General features: G+C 38.0%; 2 protein-coding genes across 3 annotated transcripts in view; both read left to right on the plus strand.

The window, feature by feature from the left end:
• The first annotated feature begins 3,596 nt into the window (after positions 1-3,596).
• Positions 3,597-9,200, plus strand: LOC133534939 (uncharacterized). Its single transcript, XM_061874263.1, has 6 exons — positions 3,597-3,866; positions 3,964-4,083; positions 4,155-4,273; positions 6,154-6,304; positions 7,974-8,095; positions 8,161-9,200. Exons 1-6 carry the CDS (start codon positions 3,668-3,670, stop codon positions 9,025-9,027), a joined length of 1,578 nt encoding a protein of 525 aa, XP_061730247.1. The 5' UTR covers positions 3,597-3,667; the 3' UTR covers positions 9,028-9,200.
• Positions 9,201-13,571: 4,371 nt separating this feature from the next.
• The window catches only part of tmcc1b (transmembrane and coiled-coil domain family 1b), a 38,430-nt gene continuing 27,964 nt past the window's right edge, over positions 13,572-24,037 (plus strand). For both annotated transcript variants that reach the window (XM_061874265.1, XM_061874264.1), the window contains exons 1-2: positions 13,572-13,589; positions 13,964-14,078. The gene's annotated coding sequence lies outside the window, so the exon portion shown is untranslated. The remainder of the gene's footprint in view (positions 13,590-13,963; positions 14,079-24,037) is intronic.

A 24,037-nucleotide genomic window follows, 5' to 3' on the forward strand; every position in this document is an offset into this window, starting at 1 on the left:
CGGGTACTTCCTCCCACCTCACTCCAAAAAAAAATTGATTCTTTAAAAATGAGAATCGCGATTCAAATTGGAATCGATTTATATATATATATATATATATATATATATATATATATATATATATATATATATATATATATATATATATATTAAAGGTGTGGGGAAAAATCGATATATATAATATATATAAAAATATGTATATAAAAAATATATATATATATACACATATATATATATATACAGTATATGTATGTATATATATATACATATATATACAGTATATGTATGTTTATATATATATATATATATATATATATATATATATACATATATAATACAGCCATCTTGTTAGTTGTGTATTCAAGATAGACCAACTTTTTGATTTGCCATTTGATGATTTGTAATATAAATTCACTCTATGGCAAGGATGTCAAACTCAATTTTTGGGCACGTCCGACCAGTAGGAGGCCACGGGGAAGAACTAGGACACGTTGGGAAGACTATCTCTCCCGGCTGGCCTGGGAACGCCTCGGGATCCCCCATGAGGAGCTGAACGAAGTGGCTGGGGAGAGGGAAGTCTGGGCTTCCCTGCTTCGGCTGCTGCCCCCGCAACCAGACCTCGGATAAGCGGAAGAAGATGGATGGATGGATGATTTGTAATATTTATTCATTCTATGGCAGGGATGTGAAACTCATTTTTATCTGGCCCACAAACACCTGGAAATGATATGTGTCAATAAAGTACTTAATATTTTCTCATTAAATGTAATGGATTTTTTTTTATTTTGACAGAAAAAAATTATGTATTGTATTTAAACGTTAATGGTATCCATTATTGCAACAATTACAGAATATTTTCATACTTTCCAAACATGTTTTTGTCTAAATAAAAATAATTACTTAAATATCTGCTTAATTTATGATTTTACAGCAAACTACCATCCAATTGATAAAAATCACAATACAATTTATTGTGTTCTCAACAGCATATTACCCTAAATTGAAAAAAATTACAATTTTTGGGGGTTAAAATTCTGTTGACTGAGCTGCCATATTTTTTTTACTGTAAAATTTTATTTTTAACGGTGTATTACTGTAAATTGAAAAATGATAAATTTGTTTTTACAGTAGAAAAACTGGCAGATAAGTTGCTAAAATAAAAAAGGAACTTGTACTGTTTTTCCATGAACAGTATAATGTTGTAAAAACCAATGTAGATTTAATAGTTAAAATTTTGGCAATTAAGCTGCCAGCTTTTTCCGTAAAAAACAAAACGGTGGTACTGTTTTTATATTTACCGTAAAATGTAAGAAAAAAAAACATGATTTTACAGTATCATTTTGTAAATGGAATGTTTTTACGGTAAAATTTACTATCTACTTTATATATATATATATATATATATATATATATATATATATATAAAGTAGATAGTCGATTTATATATTGTATAGGGCTTCACGGTGGAAGAAGGGTTAGTGCGTCTGCCTCACAATACGAAGGTCCTGAGTAGTCAGGGTTCAATCCCGGGCTCGGGATCTTTCTGTGAGGAGTTTGCATGTTCTCCCCGTGACTGCGTGGGTTCCCTCCGGGTACTCCGGCTTCCTCCCACCTCCAAAAACATGCACCTGTGGATAGGTTGATTGACAACACAAAATTGGCCCTAGTGTGTGAATGTGAGTGTGAATGTTGTCTGTCTATCTGTGTTGGCCCTGCGATAAGGTGGCGACTTGTCCAGGGTGTACGCCGCCTTCCGCCCGATTGTAGCTGAGATAGGCACCAGCGCCCCCCGCGACAAAATCCAAAGGAAAATTCATACATTATTCACTGTTAAAAGTGGCCCGCCATAACTGTGATGTGGCCCTCAATGAAAACGAGTTTGCCATCCCTGCTCTATGGAATGGATCCATATTGTCTGTATGTCTTTATTTATACAATGGATTATACCAAATGTATTGTCCTGTTATGAGAACTTTGCTACATTGAAATTGTGAATTTAGTATCGTAAAGTAATTTTAATTTAATGTGTCAAAGTTGTAAATTGAGGTAAAGAAAAGTGGCGTGCATGTGTTTTTTACTGAATGTGATGCGTTCAATAAAACGTGTTTTATGAACGCTCTAATCTTGATCTAATGATAACAATATTCAGACAAAAATAGTGGGGACGGCATGGCTCGGAGTTAGAGCGGCCGTGCCTGCAACTTTAGGGTTCCTGGTTCGATCCCCTGCTTCCACCATCTTAGTCACATCTGTTGTGTCCTTGAGAAAGACACTTCGCCCTTGCTCCTGATGGGCTGTGGTTAGGGCCTTGAATGGCAGCTCCCGCCACCAGTGCGGGAATGTGTGTATAAATGGGTGACTGTGGAAATAGTGTCAAAGTAGAAAAGCACTATTACAAGTATAATCAATTTACCTTTTACTGTGGAACTTTTTAAGTCCTTTGGATTCAACATATATTCTTCGTGCATGTGCCTCACAATACGAAAGTCCTGAGTAGTCCTGTATTCAATCCCAGGCTAGGGATCTTTCTGTGTGGAGTTTGCATGTTCTCCCCGTGAATGCGTGGGTTCCCTCCTGGTACTCCGGCTTCCTCCCACCTCCAAAGACATGCACCTGGGGATAGGTTGATTGGCAACACTAAATTGGCCCTAGTGTGTGAATGTGAGTGTGAATGTTGTCTGTCTATCTGTGTTGGCCCTGCGATGAGGTAGCGACTTGTCCAGGGTGTACCCCACCTTCCGCCTGAATGCAGGTGAGATAGGCTCCAGCGACCCCCTGCGATCCCAAAAAGGACAAGCGGTAGTAAATGGATGGATGGATGGGCTTCTTACCACAGCAAGTTTTTATTGTGATGAGACCGGACTTGGGACCCAGCATAGCTCAATGGTAAACACTGTGGGTTCCTGATACAGGGGTACTGAGTTCAAACCCCATACAGGTAATCTGTAATTTGAGGGCAGTACGGTGCTACAGGGGTTAGTGCATGTGCCTCACAATACAAAAGTCCTGAGTAGTCCTGTATTCAATCCTGGGCTCTGGATCTTTCTGTGTGGAGTTTGCATGTTCTCCCCGTGACTGCGTGGGTTCCCTCCAGATACTCCGGCTTCCTCCCACTTCCAAAGACATGCACCTGGGGCTCGGTTGAAAATGGATGGAATAAATTCCTAATAAATAATTTCATTAGAAACAAATATGTATATACAAACATATAACTGTGCACGGTAAATGGTTAAGAAATAATTAATTAATAGAACATAAAAATGCATTATATCATTGATTTGATAGTCCTATCAGAATTACACATAATGATTTTAATTTGGGTATTTTATATCATACCTTTACAAGTATCAGTATCATAAAAAAAAAGCCTCATTTAATATAATCCTATTTCATCCTATAAATCTAATATTTTTTTTTTATTTAATCTATTTTTTCCCCTTTTATTTGTTTATGCGCTTACAATACATGGCCACAAGTGCAATTGGCATATACCGAGTTAGGCCAAGACATGAATTGCTGAAAACAATCAATGACACCTCCAGCAGGTGTCTCTCCATTGTGCTGTGATTGGCCAACCAATTAGGCTGCGAAGGCCTCTATATGTGAGCTGCACGCTTGGACATCTGTGCTCAGTGCTGAGAAAGCGAGAAGAATCATATCAAGTGTGATGTATTGGCAAGCACCCGCCTTGTGTTTCCTCCTGATTCGAATGTGTCACGGAGGAACAGTCGAGCCAAAATCTTCTCCTCATGTGGGCCAAAGAGGACGGCTTCAATTCAGCAATGTTTTGTCTCGTGAGGGACCATCACGGCATGGCTCGCTCACTTTCACCCTGGACAATACCAATAAATCAGAATCCAATGTTGGTGAGTTGTGCGGAATATCCCATATTTGTTTGTACGAGCATCAACGCGTGTGTTTATTTTTCTGAACTTCTCTCATCTTTCCTGTGTTTGTTTGCAGCGCTTAACAGCTTTTTGAATGCCAAACTCAAGCGCATGGATCACTCTGTGCAATGTGGCGACGACGCCATGACGCTGAGGGTCAAACGGGTCAGAGCGCCTCGTTTTCTAGTGGATAGCGGTAGGTTTTGTGCGAGGCTGGTAGTGTGGTGGGTCTTTATCAACGCTTTTGTCTTGTTGTCTGGGAAACAGGTGAGGGAACTCTCATCCCAGTCTCTAAAATGCCCTCCAAGTGTGGCTTTTCTGTGAGGAGGTCCCGCAGAGACGTACTTTTGGACGCTCCTTACCAGGGATGTTATGTTACCCGACGGGTAAGTAAATAACATGTTTATCTAGGACACTCTCAATATCCTACATTTACTGTGCGTAAAGAACTGGCATAACCAAGAGCCCCCTTTGACTGGAATCATCCGCCTGTCTCTCTGAGGTCTTTAAAGTACTAATGACTGACACACACACAAGAGGTGTGGCAAAATTGTTCTCTTCATTTGACCCATCACCCCCTGTGAGGTGGAGCAGTGAGCAGCAGCGGTGGCCACGCCTGGGAATCATTTTTGGTGATTTAACCCCCAAATTCCAACCCTTGATGCTGAGTGCCAAGCTGGGAGGTAATGGGTCCCATTTTTATAGCCTTTGGCATGACTCTGCCGGGGTTTGAACTCACAACCTACCGATCTCAGGGCGGACACTCTACTGGGCTACTTAGTAGGTTCTTAATCAACCATTGGTCCCTTCAAAATTTATTTTTGTTTCTTAAAACTGAATGCCAGTGTATGTAGTATGTCCTTGGTTGGAATTTAACATTATTTTATTTTACTGAATTATTCTATTGAAAATTTTGAGTTGTGAGTGAGCAAAATTGTCTTTTTGATTGTCTAATTGTTTGTGGTGCAAGTTGTACGTTGTGTTCATTTTAAACGTCTTTGGTCCTCCTTGAAAAGGAGATGCTGCATCTCAAGGGTTTTCCTCTAATTAAAATCTACTGAAGACAAAGGCTTGTACATCTGGACCATGGTGTTAAAAACATGTGAAAGGAGAAGTAAGGAAGCCAGCAGCTGTATTGTCATAGAAGTGATTGTTCCAGAAAGTGGAAAGCATGCTGTAATGTGTATGCCAGGCCAGTCATTGGCGATGTCACTTTCTCATCATGTAGATAACGCCTGACAGTTAGTATTACTGTTTTATATAAAATGATCCAAAAACTGATTGATAACCACGCTGATAGTATAGATTGACTACCCTTTTGCTTGACCCTGGCAGAGTCCTACCAAAGACTATAAAAATGGGACCCATTGCCTCCCTGCTTGGCACTCAGCATAAAAGGTTGGAATTGGGGGTTAAATTGCCAAAAGGATTCCCGGGCGTGGCTGCTGCTCAGTGCTCTCCTCACCTCCCAGGGGGGTGAACAATGGGGTGGGTCAAATGCAGAGGTAGCAGTGCTAACCTAAAAACAAGAGTCTTTCCCCGTTAATACTCTGTACCCCAATCTAAACTTGTATAAACTGTCTAAACCAGGGATCCCCAAACTATAAGGGCAGTCTGAAGTTTTTTATTTATTTTTTGTATATATTTTTTAAAATATCTGTCCTTTCTAATCCATTTTCTACCACTTGTTACTCTGTCTCCTAGCCGCACAGGCAAATCATATTGTCTAAAAATGCATCTTTACCATCAATAACGTGACATCATCACACTCAAAATATATTTATTTACAGCTCTGCCACCAGCCATTTTTTTTTTTAACCCAATGTGGGCCCCAGAGTCAAATCTGGGGACCCCTGGTCTAAACTAAGATACAGTATGTCTGTTGAACGTATAGGCTGTGCAGTTTTGGCACAAAGTGATCGACCTATACTCCACTGTGCCGATTTGTAACAGACGTAATTCTAAAATGTTTACAAATTTGAAATGGAAGAAACATTTTTAAACTCATACAAATATGGCTCTTAAGCAGCCGGAACAACATTCAATCTTTCTTCTGCCAAGAAAGTATGTTTTAGTTCTCAAAAATATATATATTTAAGATTTTAGTGTGTATGAGTACCTTTTTTTTGAGCTCATCTTACAATATTGTGATAATTTTGGTCACAAGTACCAAAATATGAAATTTCTATATGGTTTCATCCCTAATCTGACAATCCTTCCGGCTACATACTTGCTATGCCTTTTTTTTTTTTTATCTGCACTGCAGGGCGGTGAGTATGTACTGCCACTCCGTCTATGGGGAACACCGATGACCGTTTCATGCCCTGCCATGTCAATGCCACCCTCTGTTTCCTGTTTTCCTACTGGGATGACGGTCAAGATCGGAGGTGTTACGGAAAAAGATGTCAAAGTGAAAGGTAGTTACGTTTTACAATGTACAGTACTTCACAATTTTAAGGGCGCCCTTTTGGTACTTCCCACCGAGGGACAATTCTAAAGAATTGAAACTTGGATATGATTTGGAGTAGTCAGTGTACAGTTTGTGCCGAAGCATAGCTCTATTATCCTCAGGAATTTGCGATCACAAAATTTAACTATGTTCAATGTGTAACTTCTCCGCATATTTTGGCCAATCGATTTTGTCTGAGCGGAGCTCAAACTTTCTGATCCAATCTTATGTTTTTTTTTTTCCTGTGTAGACAAAGCAACAACTTGTACCAAGGCAACTCTTTACTGCTCAGATCATAATTGTCATCCTCACATAACTCAGACCTACTTCCTGTCTATGGTGCTAAGCCTTCTGGGTAATGTAGTGTGTAAACATTCATCAACATGCTGGCATCCTAATTTCCTAGTTGACATGTATTTATATCCTTTAGTCTTATCCAGGGTAAGATAAGAGCAATTTTTTTTGCCCATTTTGGTATTTTTCAACCTCCATCCATTTTCTACCGCTTGTCCCATTTTTGGGGTCGCTGAAGCCTATCTCAGCTGCATTTGGGTGGAAGCCTTTTTTTTTTTTTTTTTTTTTTAAAGCAGTAAAATATATTGATTGATTTTTAAAGCACTGTAAAATAAAAAGAATGCTAAAGAGTCAAAGACGAACTGGCACGCTGGCTAGATAGCATCAACAAGAAATATGAGCAAAGTGAGTTAAAACAGCAGTATGTTAACCATAGCATGCTTACAGTTGGCATTAGAAAAATGACAAAATATTATACCCAGGCCCGATTGTAGCTGTGATAGGCACCAGCGACCCCAAAGGGAATAAGCGGTAGAAAAATGGATGGATTATTATCTGGTAAAAGCTAGCATGCCAAATGTAAACAAGCAAGTACCAAAAGTTATTACCACAAGGGAAAATGTGGATCAATACACACCGACTACTCTAACATAAGTCCAGGTCTGCATTCTATAGCAGTGGTTCTCAAACTTTTTTCAGTGATGTACCCCCTAATCAGAGCAAAGCAGTTTTGGTTGGAAAAAGAGAAAGTAAAATACAGCACTGTCATCAGTTTCTGATTTATTAAAATGTATAACAGTGCAAAATATTGCTCATTTGTAGTGGTCTTTCTTGAACTATTTGGGGGAAAAAAAAGATATAAAATAATTTTAAAAAAAATTACTGAAAAATAAACAATTCAATTATAAATATTTCTACACATAGATGTAATCAACTTAAAGTGCCCTCTTTGGGGATTGTAATAGAGATCCATCTGGATTCATCAACTTAATTCTAAACATTTCTTCACAAAAATCTTTAACATCAATATTTATGGAACATGTCCACAAAAAATCTAGCTGTCAACACTGAATATTGCATTGTTGCATTTCTTTTCAGTTTATTACATTCATATTTTGTGAAGTATTATTCAATAAATATGTTTATAAAGGATTTTTGAATTGTTGCTATTTTTAGAACATTAAAAAAAAAAAAATCTCACCTGCTCCTTGGCATACCTTCAAATACCCCCAGGGGTACGTGTACCCCCATTTGAGAACCACTGTTCTTTAGTATTGCCCTCTGAATGTCTACTGTAATGGACTTGTTTCGTACAAGACTTAATTACCCCTGTTGTACTGCAGTGTCGGACACATGGAGTTCCCTGTCGTCCACGTGCAGCAGTTGTGAACTTTCTGTAGAAGCATTCTCTGGAGGACTTTCCATCACTGCCCCCTATCACAAAGGCTTGTGCATAGAGACAAAGGTAAACATGCAGGCCATTCTTGTGGAAGCTTAACCTTTTTGTTAAGTTCATCTTTTCTTATACAGGATGATGTGCATACTCTGTCAGTACTTCTGGCTGATGTTGAGCTGTTGGTCACGTGCCCTTCTTTACCAGAGAACAAGCCAACGCCTGCGACAACCACACCCCTTAGTTATCACCCCCAGTTAGTGTCCCACCCTGAGGCGTCCTTTCAAGCATTTGCGCAGAGGTTGAAACCTCCTCAGTTACGTTCGGCGCCGCATTCCGGAATGAACTTGCAACACCAAGGAATGCCGCCGTTTATGCACGAGATGTTGCCGCACTACCTCTGGTTTCTCAGGCACGCAACACAAGCTCAACTTCAAAACCCTGGAGCTCACCCTGGAGCTCACCCTGGAGCTCACCCTGGAGCTCACCCTGGAGCTCACCCTGGAGCTCACCCTGGAGCTCACCCTGGAGCTCACCCTGGAGCTCACCCTGGAGCTCACCCTGGAGCTCACCCTGGAGCTCACCCGGGAGCTCACCCGGGAGCTCACCCGGGAGCTCACCCGGCCCTATTGCATCCACATTATGGCTTTCCTTATGTGCCTCAATTCCACATGGCACCGTGGCTTTCCCAACCAGCAACCTCTCCTATGACTAGTACTACAACGGAGGCTACACTAACTACAGAAGCCCCCACTCAGAAAGTACTTTTAAAACAGCTGTGGCAACCATCTGGCCAAATTCAAACGGTTCCTGGTCCTGCAAACACCCACCCTAAGCTGACTGGGCCGCAGGCTTACCAGATCCCAGTTTTGTACCCTCCAGGGAAATATTTCCCTGGCCAACATAAGCCTTTTTACTACCCGCCGCCTTTTCTGCCACTCTACTACCCGCATCCTCAGAAGATGCATGTATTTGCAAATCCTCCAGCCGACCATCCTTCATAGGCTAATCGCTTTAGCAACACGCTAATGCAAACCCCTTCTCTTCGGTCACACAGGAGCTGGTGACAAGTGACGCTTCACAGGAAGGTCACAGCCAGTTTTTGTCCCACATCCCCCCTGTTGTATTTAACAAAATGGACTTTTGGAAAACCTGGGAAATAAAAGGTGATTCATGATTCCAGTTGTCTGAATGAGTCCCATTGAAGTTTACAAATTACTGTCAAAGGAAAAACCCAAGAAATTTTAAGTCATTCTTTAATGGTAAAATGAAATAAATGTTTATAGTAGTGCATGAGCAGAAAACTTTATAATATACTTCTGAAAACAAATGTGAGACCCCACAAGTGTTTATACTGAGAGTAAATACGAATGTTAGTTATGGGTTATCCATGTTTAGTTAAAACCTCTTAAGAGTTATTCAGAAATAGTTCAATCGAGTAATAAAATTTAATCCAAAGGCAAATGTGCAGCGACATCCAAACCCTCCAAACAGAAATGAACCAAAAATACAAATGCTACAATCTCATCAACACTGCAGGATTAAAAGCAAAATACAGTAGAACTGAAAATGTCAGTGGTTACAGTCCCACATTTGAAAAATATTTTAGGTTCATTTAAGACAGGGGTCACCAACCTTTTTAAAACCAAGAGCTACTTCTTGGGTACTGATTAATGCAAAGGGCTACCAGTTTGATACACACTTAAATTGCCAGAAATAGCCAATTTGCTCAATTTAATAAATACCCTTTTTTTTTTTTATATATACAGATTTGTCCGTCATTCCGTCGTACATTTTTTTTTCCTTTTACGAAAGGTTTTTTGTAGAGAATAAATTATGAAAAGAAATACTTGAACGGTTTAAAAGAGAAAAAAATAAATTAAATTTTGAAACATAGTTTATCTTCAATTTCGCCTCTTTAAAATTTAAAATTAAACCAAAAAAAAGAGAACTAGCTAATTCGAATATTTTAGAAAAAAATAATTTATGGAACATTAATATTTTTTCCTGATTAAGATTAATTTTAGAATTTTGATGACATGTTTTAAATAGGTTAAAATCCAATCTGCACTTTATTATGTGACAAATTAGACCAAGCTATATTTCTAACAAGGACAAATTATTTCTTCTAGAATTTCCAAAACAAAAATTTTAAAATAAATTCAAAAGACTTTGAAATAAGATTTAAATTTGATTCTACGGATTTTCTAGATTTGCCAGAATATTTATTTGAATTTTAATCATAAATTTGAAGAAGCTAAAATGACGAATTAAATTAAAATGTACTTAGTTTACAATAAGAAAATAATACTTAAACATTGATTTAAATTGTCAGGAAAGAAGAGGAAGGAATTTAAAACGTAAAAAGGTATATGTGTTTGAAAATCTTAAAATCATTTTTAAAGTTGTATTTTTCTCAAATTGTCTTTCTGAAAGTTCCAAGAAGCAAAGTAAAAAAAAAAAAAAAAGAATTTATTCAAACAAGTGAAGACCAAGTCTTTAAAATATTTTCTTGGATTTTCAAATTCTGAGTTTTGTCTCTCTTAGAAATAAAAATGTCGAGCAAAGCAAGACCAGCTTGCTAGTAAATAAATACAATTTAAAAAAATAGAGACAGCTCACTGGTAAGTGCTGCTATTTGAGCTATTTTTAGAACAGGCATGCGGGCGACTCATCTGGTCCTTATGGGCTACTTGGTGCCCGCGGGCACCGCGTTGGTGACCCCTGATTTAAGACATAGTCAATAGGTGTGTGAGTACATGCCCCGTGACTGATGTTTGAGGCTCTTTGTGACCCACAGCTTGTTTTTTTATTGCTCTATGGCAGTGTTTTTCAACCACTGAGCCACAGCATACACGTCATTTCACCAATTTGGGTTAATATTTTATGCAAACCAGTAATTATAATCTGCAAATGTGTTGTGTCTGTACTGTCTAGAGCTCGGCAGAGTAACAGTGTAACTCTTACATATCACTATGTGGCAGCCGGTAGCTACAGTAATTGCTTCGTAGATGTCAGAAACAGCAGGAGGCAGTGTGCAGGTAAAAAGGTGTCTCATGCTTAAACCAAAAATAAACAAAAGGTGAGTGCCTCTAAGAAAAGGCATTGAACCTTTGGGAAGGCTAGAACGAAACTTAAACTGACCTGACTGTAAAGACTGCGGCCACAAAGTAATCTGAACATGAAATGACAATGTTCCCACAAATGATAACCACTTAAATATTCTTGATTGCGAAAACAAAGTAGAAATATTGCTCAAAGGAAGACATGAAACTGCTACAGTAAAATGCCAAAAAAAGAGGAAAAGCCACCGATATAGCAAGACAAGAACCAAAACACTACACACAGGAAAAAGGCAAACAACTCAAAATAAGTCAGGGCGTGATGTGACAGTACACCTACTTTGAGACAAGAGCTATAGTGATATGTTTGGTTATGCTTTAATATCCAACAAATGTGACAACTTTTTACTGACAACTGAGTTTTGTTTTTCAATGATTTCTGCTGGTGGTGGTGGTGGGTCTCCATTTTTCCAACGCAAAAAATGTCTTTGCTCAAAAAGTTGACAAACTCTTATCTGTGGCATATAAAAATAAACAAAAAAAAAATGGCAAAAATGAAAGTAGTGGGAAAAAGGTTTAAATATTTATACACTTTGACCACTTTACAGCATGTAACATCCATGCTAGGGATACTAAAACTGTTTGCCTCCATTTGTCAAAGTGAAAATGAGCCATCGGGCAGTAGGCCAAAGACAGCAATTTTAAGCGTGAAACCCCAATTGTCAAAAAGTTCCTATATTGATTACCAATGACAGATGGCAAATAGTTGCCCTTGCAAAAAATGCTGTCAAGGATGCTGTGAGCGTTTAGTGTCCCATACTTCTTCACTTCCGATACATACGGATATTGATCCGCTCAGATACCACCAAGAATCATACATAGTGTGGAATGTTAAAGGTTTGATCAAGAGAAATTAGTCAGCACAATGGTAGGTTTGCAAAAGCTGTCTGAAATGAACATGGGCTTATTTTATTGTCTTCAAATTTGAACTTTACAGTACCGATAAGAACATTTTGATGCATTAGCTTGCAGTGCAGGATGAAAGATCAGAATGATTGCATTTACAAAAGGTGCAGATATAAATAGATTTACTGTACAGATAAATATATTGCACTTTTGCATATGCATCTATGTTTATGGATGTGTTGTTTTTATAGTCCAGCCCAGGGGTCAGCAACCCACGGCTCTTGAGACACATGCTCTTTAGTGCCACCCTAGTGGCTCCCTGGAGCATTTTTAAAAAAGGATTGAAAATGGAAAAAGATGGGTTAAAATCCTTCTTTTGTTTGAGGACCAACATGACACAAACCTTCCAAATTGTTAGAGCGCCCACTGTTAAACATGTTTGTGTGTATGCTTCACTGATGAGAGTATTTGTTGAACATCGTTTTGTCCTAACTTCAGCAGTTTTTGAACTCATAGTGTGGACTGGGACGCAATAGTTTGTTTACATGTAAAATCTTCCACTCCTTCGTCTCATTTTGTCCACTGGGACGCAACAGTTTGTTTACATGTAAAATCTTCCACTCCTTTGTCTCATTTTGTCCGCCAAATGTTTTATACTGTGCATGAATGCACAAAGGTGTGCTTTGTTGATGTTACTGACTTGATGGAGTGCTCATCAGGCATGACTGCAAGCTAATCAATGCTAACATGCTTGCCCCCCGCGACCCCAAAGGGAATAAGCAGTAGAAAATGGATGGATGGGCTTCTCGGTGGCAGAGGGGTAAGTGCGTCTACCTCACATTACGAAGGTCCTGTGTTGTCAGGGTTTAATCCCGGGCTCGGGATCTTTCTGTGGGGAGTTTGCATGTCTTCCCCGTGAATGCGTGGGTTCTCTCCGGGTACTCCGGCTTCCTCCCACTTCCAAAGAAATGCACCTGGGGATAGGTTGATTGGCCACACTAAATTGGCCCTAGTGTGTGAATGTTGTCTGTCTATCTGTGTTGGCCCTGCGATGAGTTGGCGACTTGTCCAGGGTGTTCCGTCCGATTGTAGCTGAGATAGGCACCAGCCTCCCCCGCGACCCCAAAGGGAAGAAGTAGCAGAAAAATGGATGTATGGATGGATGACTTGGTGAATCTAGCTGTAAATATACTCCTCCCTTCTTAACCACGCCCCCAACCCCACCACGCCGCCAACCACACCACCGCTTTACCCCCCACCTCCCGAAATCGGAGGTCTCAAGGTTGGCAAGTGTAGTATAAACATAAATACCGTATTTCCTTTAATTGCCACAGAGCATATAGTATGCGCCTGCCTTGAATTACTGCCGGGTCAAACTCGCTTCGCAAAATAATTAGCGCATGCTTAGTATTACCGCCTGGTCAAACTCGTGACGTCACGAGTGACAGACACTTCCCCTGTCATCATTTTCAAAATGGAGGAGGCTGATTTCAATACCGGTAATTTGAAATCGCATAAAGGGAGGAAGATTTAGAGCTCTTCAGTAGGATTTAAGGTCCAAGCTTACATCACACTCACATTTTTACTGCATGCCTTTGGTAAGAAGAGGTTATAAAATAATTAGCGAATGCTTACTTTTACCGCATGCCTTTGGTAAGCGCAGGAGTGAGAAGAGGTTTTAAATTAATTAGCGCCCGGCGGCAATTCAAGGAAATAGTGTAATGTTAAGTGGCTGTATAAACATAATTGTAATAGTGTAATGTTAAGTGGCTGTATAAACATAATTGTAATAGTGTCATGTTAAGTGGCTGTATAAACATACATATAATAGTGTAGTAGTAAGTGGATATATAAACATATTTGTAATAGTGTCATGTTAAGTGGATGTACACACAAACATAAATATAATAGGGTAGTGTTAAGTGGATGAAGAAACATAAACATAGGGTAGTGTTGTGTTTGTATCGCACAGTCTGTCCTCCACTGTTGAGTGTTTCGACGCCGGGCACGCCACATGACGTCATCGTGGGAGTGTTCCTGCACAGGGAGAGATGAACGCTCACCAACACAATCCTCTCAGCGCCCACGTAAGTTGACGCCGATAAACCTACGACTTTGTCAATTACTCCGTGTGTTAAATTGGAGTTTGTTTACCGCCATGTGCCCTGTGCGAGGCTGAAGGGTTGCGCCGGTTTGTTTGTGCCTTTAGCGACGTGCCCCGGATGTTCGCCCGGAGCTTGCTGGCTAACTAGCGGCTAGTTAGTTAGCCGCTAACAGCCGGAGCTAACATGCTATCTGACGGACTGATTGGCCGGCGAGTGAGCGCCTGTTTAACCGTCAGGCCTGACTTGGATTGGCGGGGAGAGGGCGTTTGTTTACATTAGGGTTAAAATGAATTTCAATTAATACGTCGATATAATGTAGTATGGTCAAATTATTATGCCACCTACTGGAAATAAAATAATTAATGTTGACTGAAAACAATATAGTCACCAGCTCATTTATTACCATGCTGTGAAAGCTTACACCTTTTATAACCATGACCATTTTCGGTGTTCAATTAGTCTGACGCGCCGAAAGCAAGAACCGTTCTTAGTGGGAGCCTTCCGGGTGCCTGTTGTGCAAGCAAGCAATGCACGCCGAATGACCCCAATGAGTCTCCTCCAACCTCGCATCTCACACCGGTGTACGCCGTGCGGTGAAGTAAACACCCTCCGGCGCCAACACCTTAGCCCGTTCTGCTAAATGGTGTTTGGAGAGAGCGCCCCCAGCCAACAAAAAGCCCACAACAATTCCCACACAGTTGAACTGCCACAACAGTGAGCAGAAATGAGTAACTAAATGGAGGGTTTGTATTGTACATGCCAGTGCGTGCTGTTTAAACATGAGGGCCTAGAAGAGTTAGCTAGCAAGCTGCTTGTTTCATCCTCTTCTTAACTCTAAAGCAGGGGTCACCAACCCGGTGCCCGCGGGCACCAGGTAACCCGTAAGGACCACATGAGTCGCCCGCTGGCCTGTTCTAAAAATAGCTCAAATAGCAGCACTTACCAGTGAGTTGCCTCTATTTTTTAAATTGTATTTATTTACGAGCAAGTTGGTCTCGCTTTGCTCGACATTTTTAATTCTAAGAGAGACACAACTCAAATAGAATTTGAAAATCCAAGAAAATATTTTAAAGACTTGGTCTTCACTTCTTTAAATAAATTCATTATTTTTTTTACTTTGCTTCTTATAACTTTCAAAAAGACAATTTTAGAGAAAAATACAACTTTAAAAATGATTTTAGGATTTTCAAACACATATACCTTTTCACCTTTTAAATTCCTTCCTCTTCTTTCCTGACAATTTAAATCAATGTTCAAGTATTTTTTTTATTGTAAACAATAATAAGTACATTTGAATTCAATTCTTCATTTTAGCTTCTTCAAACTTATGATTAAAATTCAGAAAAATTATTCTGGCAAATCAAGAAAATCTGAAGAATCAAATTTAAATCTTATTTCAAAGTCTTTTGAATTTCTTTTAATATTTTTGTTCTGAAAAATCTCGAAGAAATAATGATTTGTCTTTGTTAGAAATATAGCTTAGTCAAATTTGTTATATATTATAACAAAGTGCAGATTGGATTTTAACCTATTTAAAACATGTAATCAAAATTCTAAAATTAATCTTAATCAGGAAAAATTACTAATGATGTTCCATAAATTATTTTGTTTTTTTCATAAATATTCGAATGAGCTAGTTTTACACCTTATTTTTTTCGGTTGAATTTTGAATTTTAAAGAGTCAAAATTGAAGATAAACTATGTTTCAAAATGTAATTTTCATTTTTTTCGTGTTTTCTCCTCTTTTAAACCGTTCAATTAAGTGTTTTTTTCATTATTTATTATCTACAAAAAACCTTCCGTAAAAGGAAAAAAAATGTACGACGGAATGACAGACAGAAATATCCATTTTTTTTAATGTATATAGATTTATTTTTTAAAGGTAAATTGAGCAAATCGGCTATTACTGGCAATTTATTTAAGTGTGTATCAAACTGGTAGCCCTTCGCATTAATCAGTACCCAAGAAGTAACTCTTGGTTTTAAAAAGGTTGGTGACCCCTGCTCTAAACCGTTGAGCTCCAGCTATTAGTGCAGTAAAGTCGTTTGTTTGTGCAACCTGTTTAACATATAGCACTTAAATCAACGTGTGTGTGTTGCTACATGTTTTTCATACACTGAATGCACCTGTAACTTATTCATGAGCCCGGGAAGGTCTTCTTGGTGGATGCATTATACAAGTAAATGAACTGCACAGTATTGGCATTTATTTTATCGTCAAACAGGGCAGCTGTAATTTGAATCAAGGCCAGTCTGCAATGGTCCCTTTTGGGGGGTTTTCACTCCTTAATTAACATGTGTGTAATAAGGCTGAAGAGCTTTGGTTGTTAGTGCTGAGATTGGATTGAACAAAAAAAAGTGTAGTCTACAGATACACTGACACACAATGTCATTTCTAACTGTCATTGTTTAAACAACAAACTGACCTAACGAGCTCAATGACCCACGCTGCACTGTTCTTTGAATAATGGCCAACACTATGTGCTCTTCCAGCCTCGCTAGCAAGGGCGAATTGTAGGCTTCGTACGGGTGCCTAAAAACCTTGAAAATGCTTGAATTTTAATGTGTTTTCAAGCAGCGCTGGGCGATATGGCCTTTTATTAATATCTCAATACTTTTAGGCCATGTCACAATACACAATATATATCTCGATATTTTGCTTTAGCCTTGAATTAACACTTGATGCATATAATCATACCAGTATGATGATTCTATGTGTCTGTATTGAAACATTCTTGTTCATACTACATTAATATATGCTCATTTTAAACTTCCATGCAGAGAGGGAAATCACAACTAAGTCGATTTACCAAAACCTTATTTATTAAACAGTTATTGAGCAGTGGCACAAACATTCATGTCATTTGAAAACAGAAAGTGGAAGATTGTCAGACATTTTAAAACAAGCTGTGCATGATGTTACTAAGATGACATATCAAAACAATACTAAATTAAAGTGCACTTTTTGTACAGAACGCCACAAATAGTTTTAAAACAAATAAAGTGCATTTTTGTGCATGGTGTCACACAATATATTGAACTAACTGTCAAATAAAAATGAGCTGCTTAATAGGAAATCAAATAGTGTATTTCTTTCGCTATGTGGTATGTTATTGCGTACGTTATCTCCTTCTGTTGTTGACTATTTTTTTCATCAGGTGTTGATCTGAAAATGGTGGCTTGGGCATTTTGTTGGGTGTGGCACCAAACGGAGATGTTGACATGCGAAGTTTCAAGAACTCCTCGTTTTCTAGCGGGTGACTTTTCAAATAATGCTATGCATTAGTAGTGCTGCTGGTTTTTGTAGCAATGCTTTTGCCGTATACTTTACATATTACGGTTGTCTGTTGAACATCTTGTCGCTTGAAGCCAAACCACCACCAGACGATGAACCCTGTGCTGTTTTTCTTGGTAATTAATTCTTCCATTATTTGTTACCAGATTCGCACATTCTTTCTCTCGTATTACCACTCGCACCGCACCTTTAGCACCACAGCTAAAGTTACCTATGCCGCTACCTCTCTGCTCTGCGAGGACGTATGACGTTGCAAGCACAACAGTATGTGACGTATGTAAGAAGGTGTGCTTGTTTTACGTCCCTGTGAGAAGGAGAGACAAGAAAGAGTGAGAAACGCCTGTAGTGTAATGCCCGCAGCTAAAAGCAACTGCATGAGAACAAATACTCGAATATCACGATATAGTCATTTTCTATATCGCACAGAGACAAACCCGCGATATATCGAGTAAATTCGATATATCGCCAGAGGTGGGTAGAGTAGCTAGAAATTGTACTCAAGTAAGAGTACTGTTACTTTAGAGATTTATTACTCAAGTAAAAGTAAGGAGTAGTCACCCAAATATTTACTTGAGTAAAAGTAAAAAGTATGTTGTGAAAAAACTACTCAAGTACTGAGTAACTGATGAGTAACCTGTTCGTTTAATGATTACGGCAACAAATAATGCACAAAAACATAAAAATAGCAATGAGCAAATTCAGAGCCAGGAATATTTCTTAAGCAACTAAAACAATATTATATATTAAATAATGATACATTAAAATAAAAAAAAATTAAGGCAAATTGGGCCACAATAACTTAACAGCACAGTAGGCATTCATTGATTGATTGATTGATTGAAACTTGTATTAGTAGATTGCACAGTACAGTACATATTCCGTACAATTGACCACTAAATGGTAATACCCCAATAAGTTTTTCAACGTTAATCAATTACTTAATAAATGACCAAGTCGAGGTAATCTACCTCATATATACATATACACACATATCATATATATATATATATATATATATATATATATATATATACATATCATATATATATATATTTACATTTATATATACAGTATATAATTTATATTTATTTATTTTGCCGTTTTTGTTCACATGTTAAAGGTGTTTTAATGAATATACATGCATGTTTAACATATAGATTCCTATCTTTAATGAAGACAAGAATATAAGTTGGTGTATTACCCGATTCTGATGACTTGCTTTGATTGGAAACAGACAGTATAGTGCTGGTAAGTCCCGGTTTTCAAATGGAGGAGAAAACCAGTTCCTCCTTCCTGTCTAATACATCATGAAAGACGTTGGTTTTTGGCATCTTATTTGTCCAGCTTCCATATTCGTTTTTATACACTTTACAAGAAATACATTGGCGGCAAACTCCGTAGCTTGCTAGTTTGTTTGCGCTGGCTTTCGGAGACTCTTATTTTGTTATCGCAAGCGCGATGGAGCAGCACTTTTATTGTGAAGACAGGAACTGTGCGATCAGTCTTTAGGCTTGTGACGGGAAGTACGGTTGAAATAAAAAGTGTCTTTTTTCCTTTACACTTTTGATTGATTGGTTGATTGATTAAAACTTTTATTCGTACATTGCACAGTACAGTACATATTCCGTACAGTTGACCACTAAATGGTAACACCCGCATAAGTTTTTCAACATGTCGGGTTCTACGTGTGACGGTCACGTGACCACCTGGCTCTGTTTGATTGGTCCAACGTCACTAGTGACTGCATGTGATTGGTGAAACGCAAGCATGCGTAGTTCCTACTTTGAATGCGCGTCTGACAAAAACAAAACAAACAAAGCGTGCATTAACAGATCGATAAAAAAAAAGTAGCGAGTAGCGACCTGATTGCAGATAAATGGAGCGGAGTAAAAGTAGCGTTTCTTCTCTATAAATTTACTCAAGTAAAAGTAAAAGTATGTTGCATAAAAACTACTCTTAGAAGTACAATTTATCCCAAAAGTTACTCAAGTAGATGTAACGGAGTAAATGTAGCGCGTTACTACCCACCTCTGTATATTGCCAAGCCCTACTTTCAAGATTTGAAAAATGCTTGAATTTTGCTTGTAAATGCTTGTATATGTTTATCATATTTCTCGTCAGACTGACAATTTAGGCTAATTATAAAATGGAAAAAATAAAATAAGTTTCCTTAAAAATGAAAGCTACACGCTTGACCGTTTGGCTTTGCACTAGCCCTTCCATTAGGTTGTTGTCATGCCAGACCCGTATATGTGTCGCCCCCAAGAGGACAGTGGTGCATCGGTCCATCATGCCGGGAGGTCTTCGTTTTAATGAACATTGGATGGAAAATTACAAATAGACCAAATCCACTAACCCTGCTGCAAAATATGCAAAAAGGAAATCCAACATGGTTCGATGTAATTTTTGCTCCATTATTTTGGTTGTCTACTTAACTTGTCTGACTACCTCAGTTAAAGCAAACAAGTTACATTTTGTTGTTTTGGTTAATTGCATAAAAGTGGTTACATTATTGGACTTATTTGTATTGTGAAGGTCATAGAATATATACTTTATAACCTTTTTCACAACTTAGAGCTGAGTTGATATGAATGATTTTGTAGTTTCTACACAATATGGTTGCATGCATTTTTTGCTCTATTATTTTCACTGTCTACTTAACTTGTCTGTACCTCAGTGAAAGCAAAACAAGTTATCTTTTTTTAATTTATTTTTTTATTTGTTATCATAGCCACAGTTATAAGGCTAATTATGCTTAATGAAAGGTGACTGAGGTGTTGTGAAACAAACAAAATAATTTATTATCCTCATATTAACGTGGAACAGTTTTGTTAATACATAAGTGAAATCGATATTTTGAGGGTGTATGTATTTATACCACATTATGCAGTTTATAAGCACAAATATGGTGTGAATCAATCCGTGCTGTTCAATGTCATTGAGTGCTGTAAGTAAGAAAAAGAACAAGAAATTTGAAAAACAACACAAATGGAGAAAGTTTTGCAAACACCGATAACATTGAATAGTCTACAGAAACACTGCTTCATCTTCTATGGCCATTTTCATCCATCCATCCATCCATTTTCTACCATTCAGTTAATGATAACTGCTGGTTAAATGTTAGGCTTAGGTTTTAGCAGATTTTCCATATTTTTCCTACAGATAGCATTTGGTGACCTCAAACAACAAGGCTGTGGATTGATTCACACTGGTTTTGGCCTTTTGAGGAGTACTGGAAAAAACGGAAAATTGATCTTGAAAATTCTTCAAAAGTGCTTGAATTTGGCCATGGAAAAGGTGTACGGACCCTGGAATTGTCCTTACTTTCCTGGGTCAACAGGGGTCTCTGGTTGTCATTTGTTAGCTTGTGAGAGAAGCGATTACTAATAAATTATAGTGTTCTCCATACATTCATATATTTGTGGGTGACCACCATCTAACCCTATCTGGTTGCTTTGTTAAAAAACACATTATAATGGGATTCTCTGTGAATGTCGCTTGTCGTTACAACTTTACACGAGTGTATCTCTGCAGCTTAAAACATGTCATACACACCTGGTCTGCTAGAGAATAAGCTGTAGCAAGAGGGATCAGTCAGGTTGTCCTTGGGGACTTAAAAGGTCTTTGAATCAACAAATCAACAATCAACAATCAAATTTACGGCCTTAAAATGGCTAACATTCTCCGAAAATCTCATAAAATGTCTAAAATATGATTTTGAAAGATCTTAAACATCTGTTTAGGTTACTTTTATTCAAAACATGCATAAACTTCAGTCGTGCTTTTAAATGTTTGGAATTTTGAGTACAATGTACCGTAACTACAAAATTAAACTAAAGTTTGCTACCTGTGCTGTCCAGTCTGAATTAATCGCGCACCACCTAGTGCAGTGGTTCTCAACCTTTTTTCAGTGATGTACTCCTGTGACCATTTTTTTAATGAAAGTACCCCCTAATCAGAGCAAAGCATTTTTGGTTGAAAGAAAGAGATAAAGAAGTAAAATACAGCACTATGTCATCGGTTTCTGATTTATTAAATTGTATAACAGTGCAAAATATGGCTCATTTGTAGGGGTCTTTCTTGAAATATTTGGAAAAAAAGATGTACAAATAACTAAAAAACTTGTTGAAAAATAAACAAGTGATTCAATTATAAATAAAGATTTCTACTAGGGGTGTAACGGTACGTGTATTTGTATCGAACCGTTTCGGTATGGGGGTTTCGGTTCGGCACGCGGGCGTACCGAACAAGTTCGGAAGCAGAAGTCTTCACAAGCTGCTCTGCTTTCTGCCTCTGTCTCTGCCTCATTGTCCCGCCCATACAACCATCTGATTGGTTACATACAAAGCCAATCAGCAGTGCGTATTCAGAGCGATGTAACAGCCAATCAGCAGTGCGTATTCAGACTTCAGAACAATGTAGTCAATGCTTTAGCGTCGAGCAGATATTCGTCTAGCAGGGGAGGAGCGGACTCTACCCAAATTATACTAAACACTTCCCAGTCGCAACTATTACAAACATCACTATGAGCATGTTGACCTTCTAGAAACTTAAACTGCAGCTCAGCTCGCTCACAGTATAGGCTTGAGATGAAGACTAATTAGCTTTTAGCATAACGTTAGCTCATGTTTCTGTGTGTGTGTTTGAGTTTGTGTGCGTGTGTGTGTGCGTGCGCGCGTGCGCATGTTTTAGGGGCAGCAAAGCCCTGTCTGTCTATTTCATTGAACTCTATTGTGTTTAGGGATGAATAGTCCCTCCTATTGCAATTGTACTATTTTTCAGCTATAGTTACATGAATCATTAGTAATGTAGCAGCCTAGTTTTGAATAGCAGGGTCCCTGCTATCACATGTTGATAAAAATACAACATTTACATAATAAAAGTCAACTACAGGCTTCCCAAATGCTGTAATAAATTAAGCATGATGAGTTGACATTAAACAGTTTCAATGGAAACTGTTTAATGTTAAACTTTTTATATGTAAAAATAAAGTTTTTTTCATTTTATTTAATCAAAGCAACAACTTGAGGCAGTTTAATGTGGATTAACGTGGGCAGATTTATTATAGTGTTCCCAATGTTAAAAGGATAAAGCCGTTGTTTACAAATTTGGTAAATAAATAACCAAAACATTTATATTTTGTTGATTTCTTACTGTACCGAAAATGAACCGAACCGTGACCTCTAAACCGAGGTACGTACCGAACCGAAATTTTTGTGTACCGTTACACCCCTAATTTCTACACATAGAAGTAATCATCAACTTAAAGTGCTCTCTTTGTTGATTGCAATGGAGATCCATCTGGATTCATGAACTTAATTCTAATCATTTCTTCACAAAAAAAGAAATCTTTAACATTAATATTTATGGAACATGTCCACCAAAAAATGTAACTGTCAACACTGAATATTGCATTGTTGCATTTCTCTTCACAGTTTATGAAATTACATTCATATTTTGTTGAAGTATTATTAAATAAATATATTTATAAATTATTTTTGAATTGTTGCTATTTTTAGAATATTTTAAATAAATCTTTCATACCCCTTGGCATACCTTGAAGTACCCCCAGGGGTGCGCGTACCCCCAATTGAGAACCACTGACCTAGTGTGCTGTGCGCACGTGGCGGTGTGTTGTTACAGCTTAGCACAGCAGCGGAACCCACTTGAGAATGAAGAGCGTTTGAAACCCCGCATGTCAACATCTGTGTTCGGTTCCAGACCAACAAAATTCCGAAGCAACCATTTCCACATCAACACCGTATGACACAAATAGTCAACAACAGAAGGAGATAACGTCCGCAGTAACCTACCATATAGCGAAGGACATACACTATTGGATTTCCTATTATGCAGCTCATTTTTGTTCGACAGTTATTGAAATATATTGTGTGACATTATGCACAAAAGTGCATTGTGTACAAAAAGTGCACTTTAATATGTCACCTTAGTGACATCTTGCCCAAAAGTGCACTTATAGCTTGTTTTAAAATGTCTCTGACAATCTTGCACTTTCTGTTTTGAAATGACATGAATGTTTGTGCCACTGCTTAATAACTGTTTAATAAATACAGTTTTGGTCAATTGACTTAGTTGTGATATTCCTCTCTGCATGAAAGTTTAAAATGAGCATATATTAATGCAGTATGAACAAGATTTTTTTTAATGGAGACGGATAGAATCAGCAAACTTGTGTGATTATTAAGTGTTAAGTCAAGGCTAAGGCAAAATATCGACATATACATTGTGTATCGTGACACGGCCTAAAAATATTGAGATATTAATAAAAGGCCATATCGCCCAACCCTAATTCACAGCAGTAAAAAAAACAAAGAAAAACAACTTGATTCGCTTAAATTATTTCTATCATTTATTCCACTCATTTCTGGTCAGCTTGTCATGTCTCATCTTTTCTTCAAATTTATAAACCAACTGACATTAAAAGCTGTAAAGGTTGTTTGATTAGTGTTTTTACTCAGTTTATGGTGGGGTGAATGACAAATTGTCATGCTTGGATAAAACTTGTTCTTTTTTTATTGGTAATATATTTTCCAAAAAAGTCTTAAAAACAGGTAAATATGTATTCATTAGGGGTGTAACGGTACGTGTATTTGTATTGAACCATTTCGGTACGGGGGTTTCGGTTC

This window comes from Nerophis ophidion, linkage group LG16 (genome assembly GCF_033978795.1).
Source record: "Nerophis ophidion isolate RoL-2023_Sa linkage group LG16, RoL_Noph_v1.0, whole genome shotgun sequence".
Classification (NCBI taxonomy): Eukaryota; Metazoa; Chordata; class Actinopteri; order Syngnathiformes; family Syngnathidae; genus Nerophis; species Nerophis ophidion.

Excerpts from the sequence above, each read along its gene's own strand:
- LOC133534939 (XM_061874263.1), top strand. The coding sequence starts at position 3,668 with ATGTATTGGCAAGCACCCGCCTTGTGTTTCCTCCTGATTCGAATGTGT. Across the intron at positions 3,867-3,963 it reads TAAATCAGAATCCAATGTTG|CGCTTAACAGCTTTTTGAAT; the intron begins GTGAGTTGTGCG and ends GTTTGTTTGCAG. Across the intron at positions 6,305-7,973 it reads AAAAGATGTCAAAGTGAAAG|TGTCGGACACATGGAGTTCC; the intron begins GTAGTTACGTTT and ends GTTGTACTGCAG.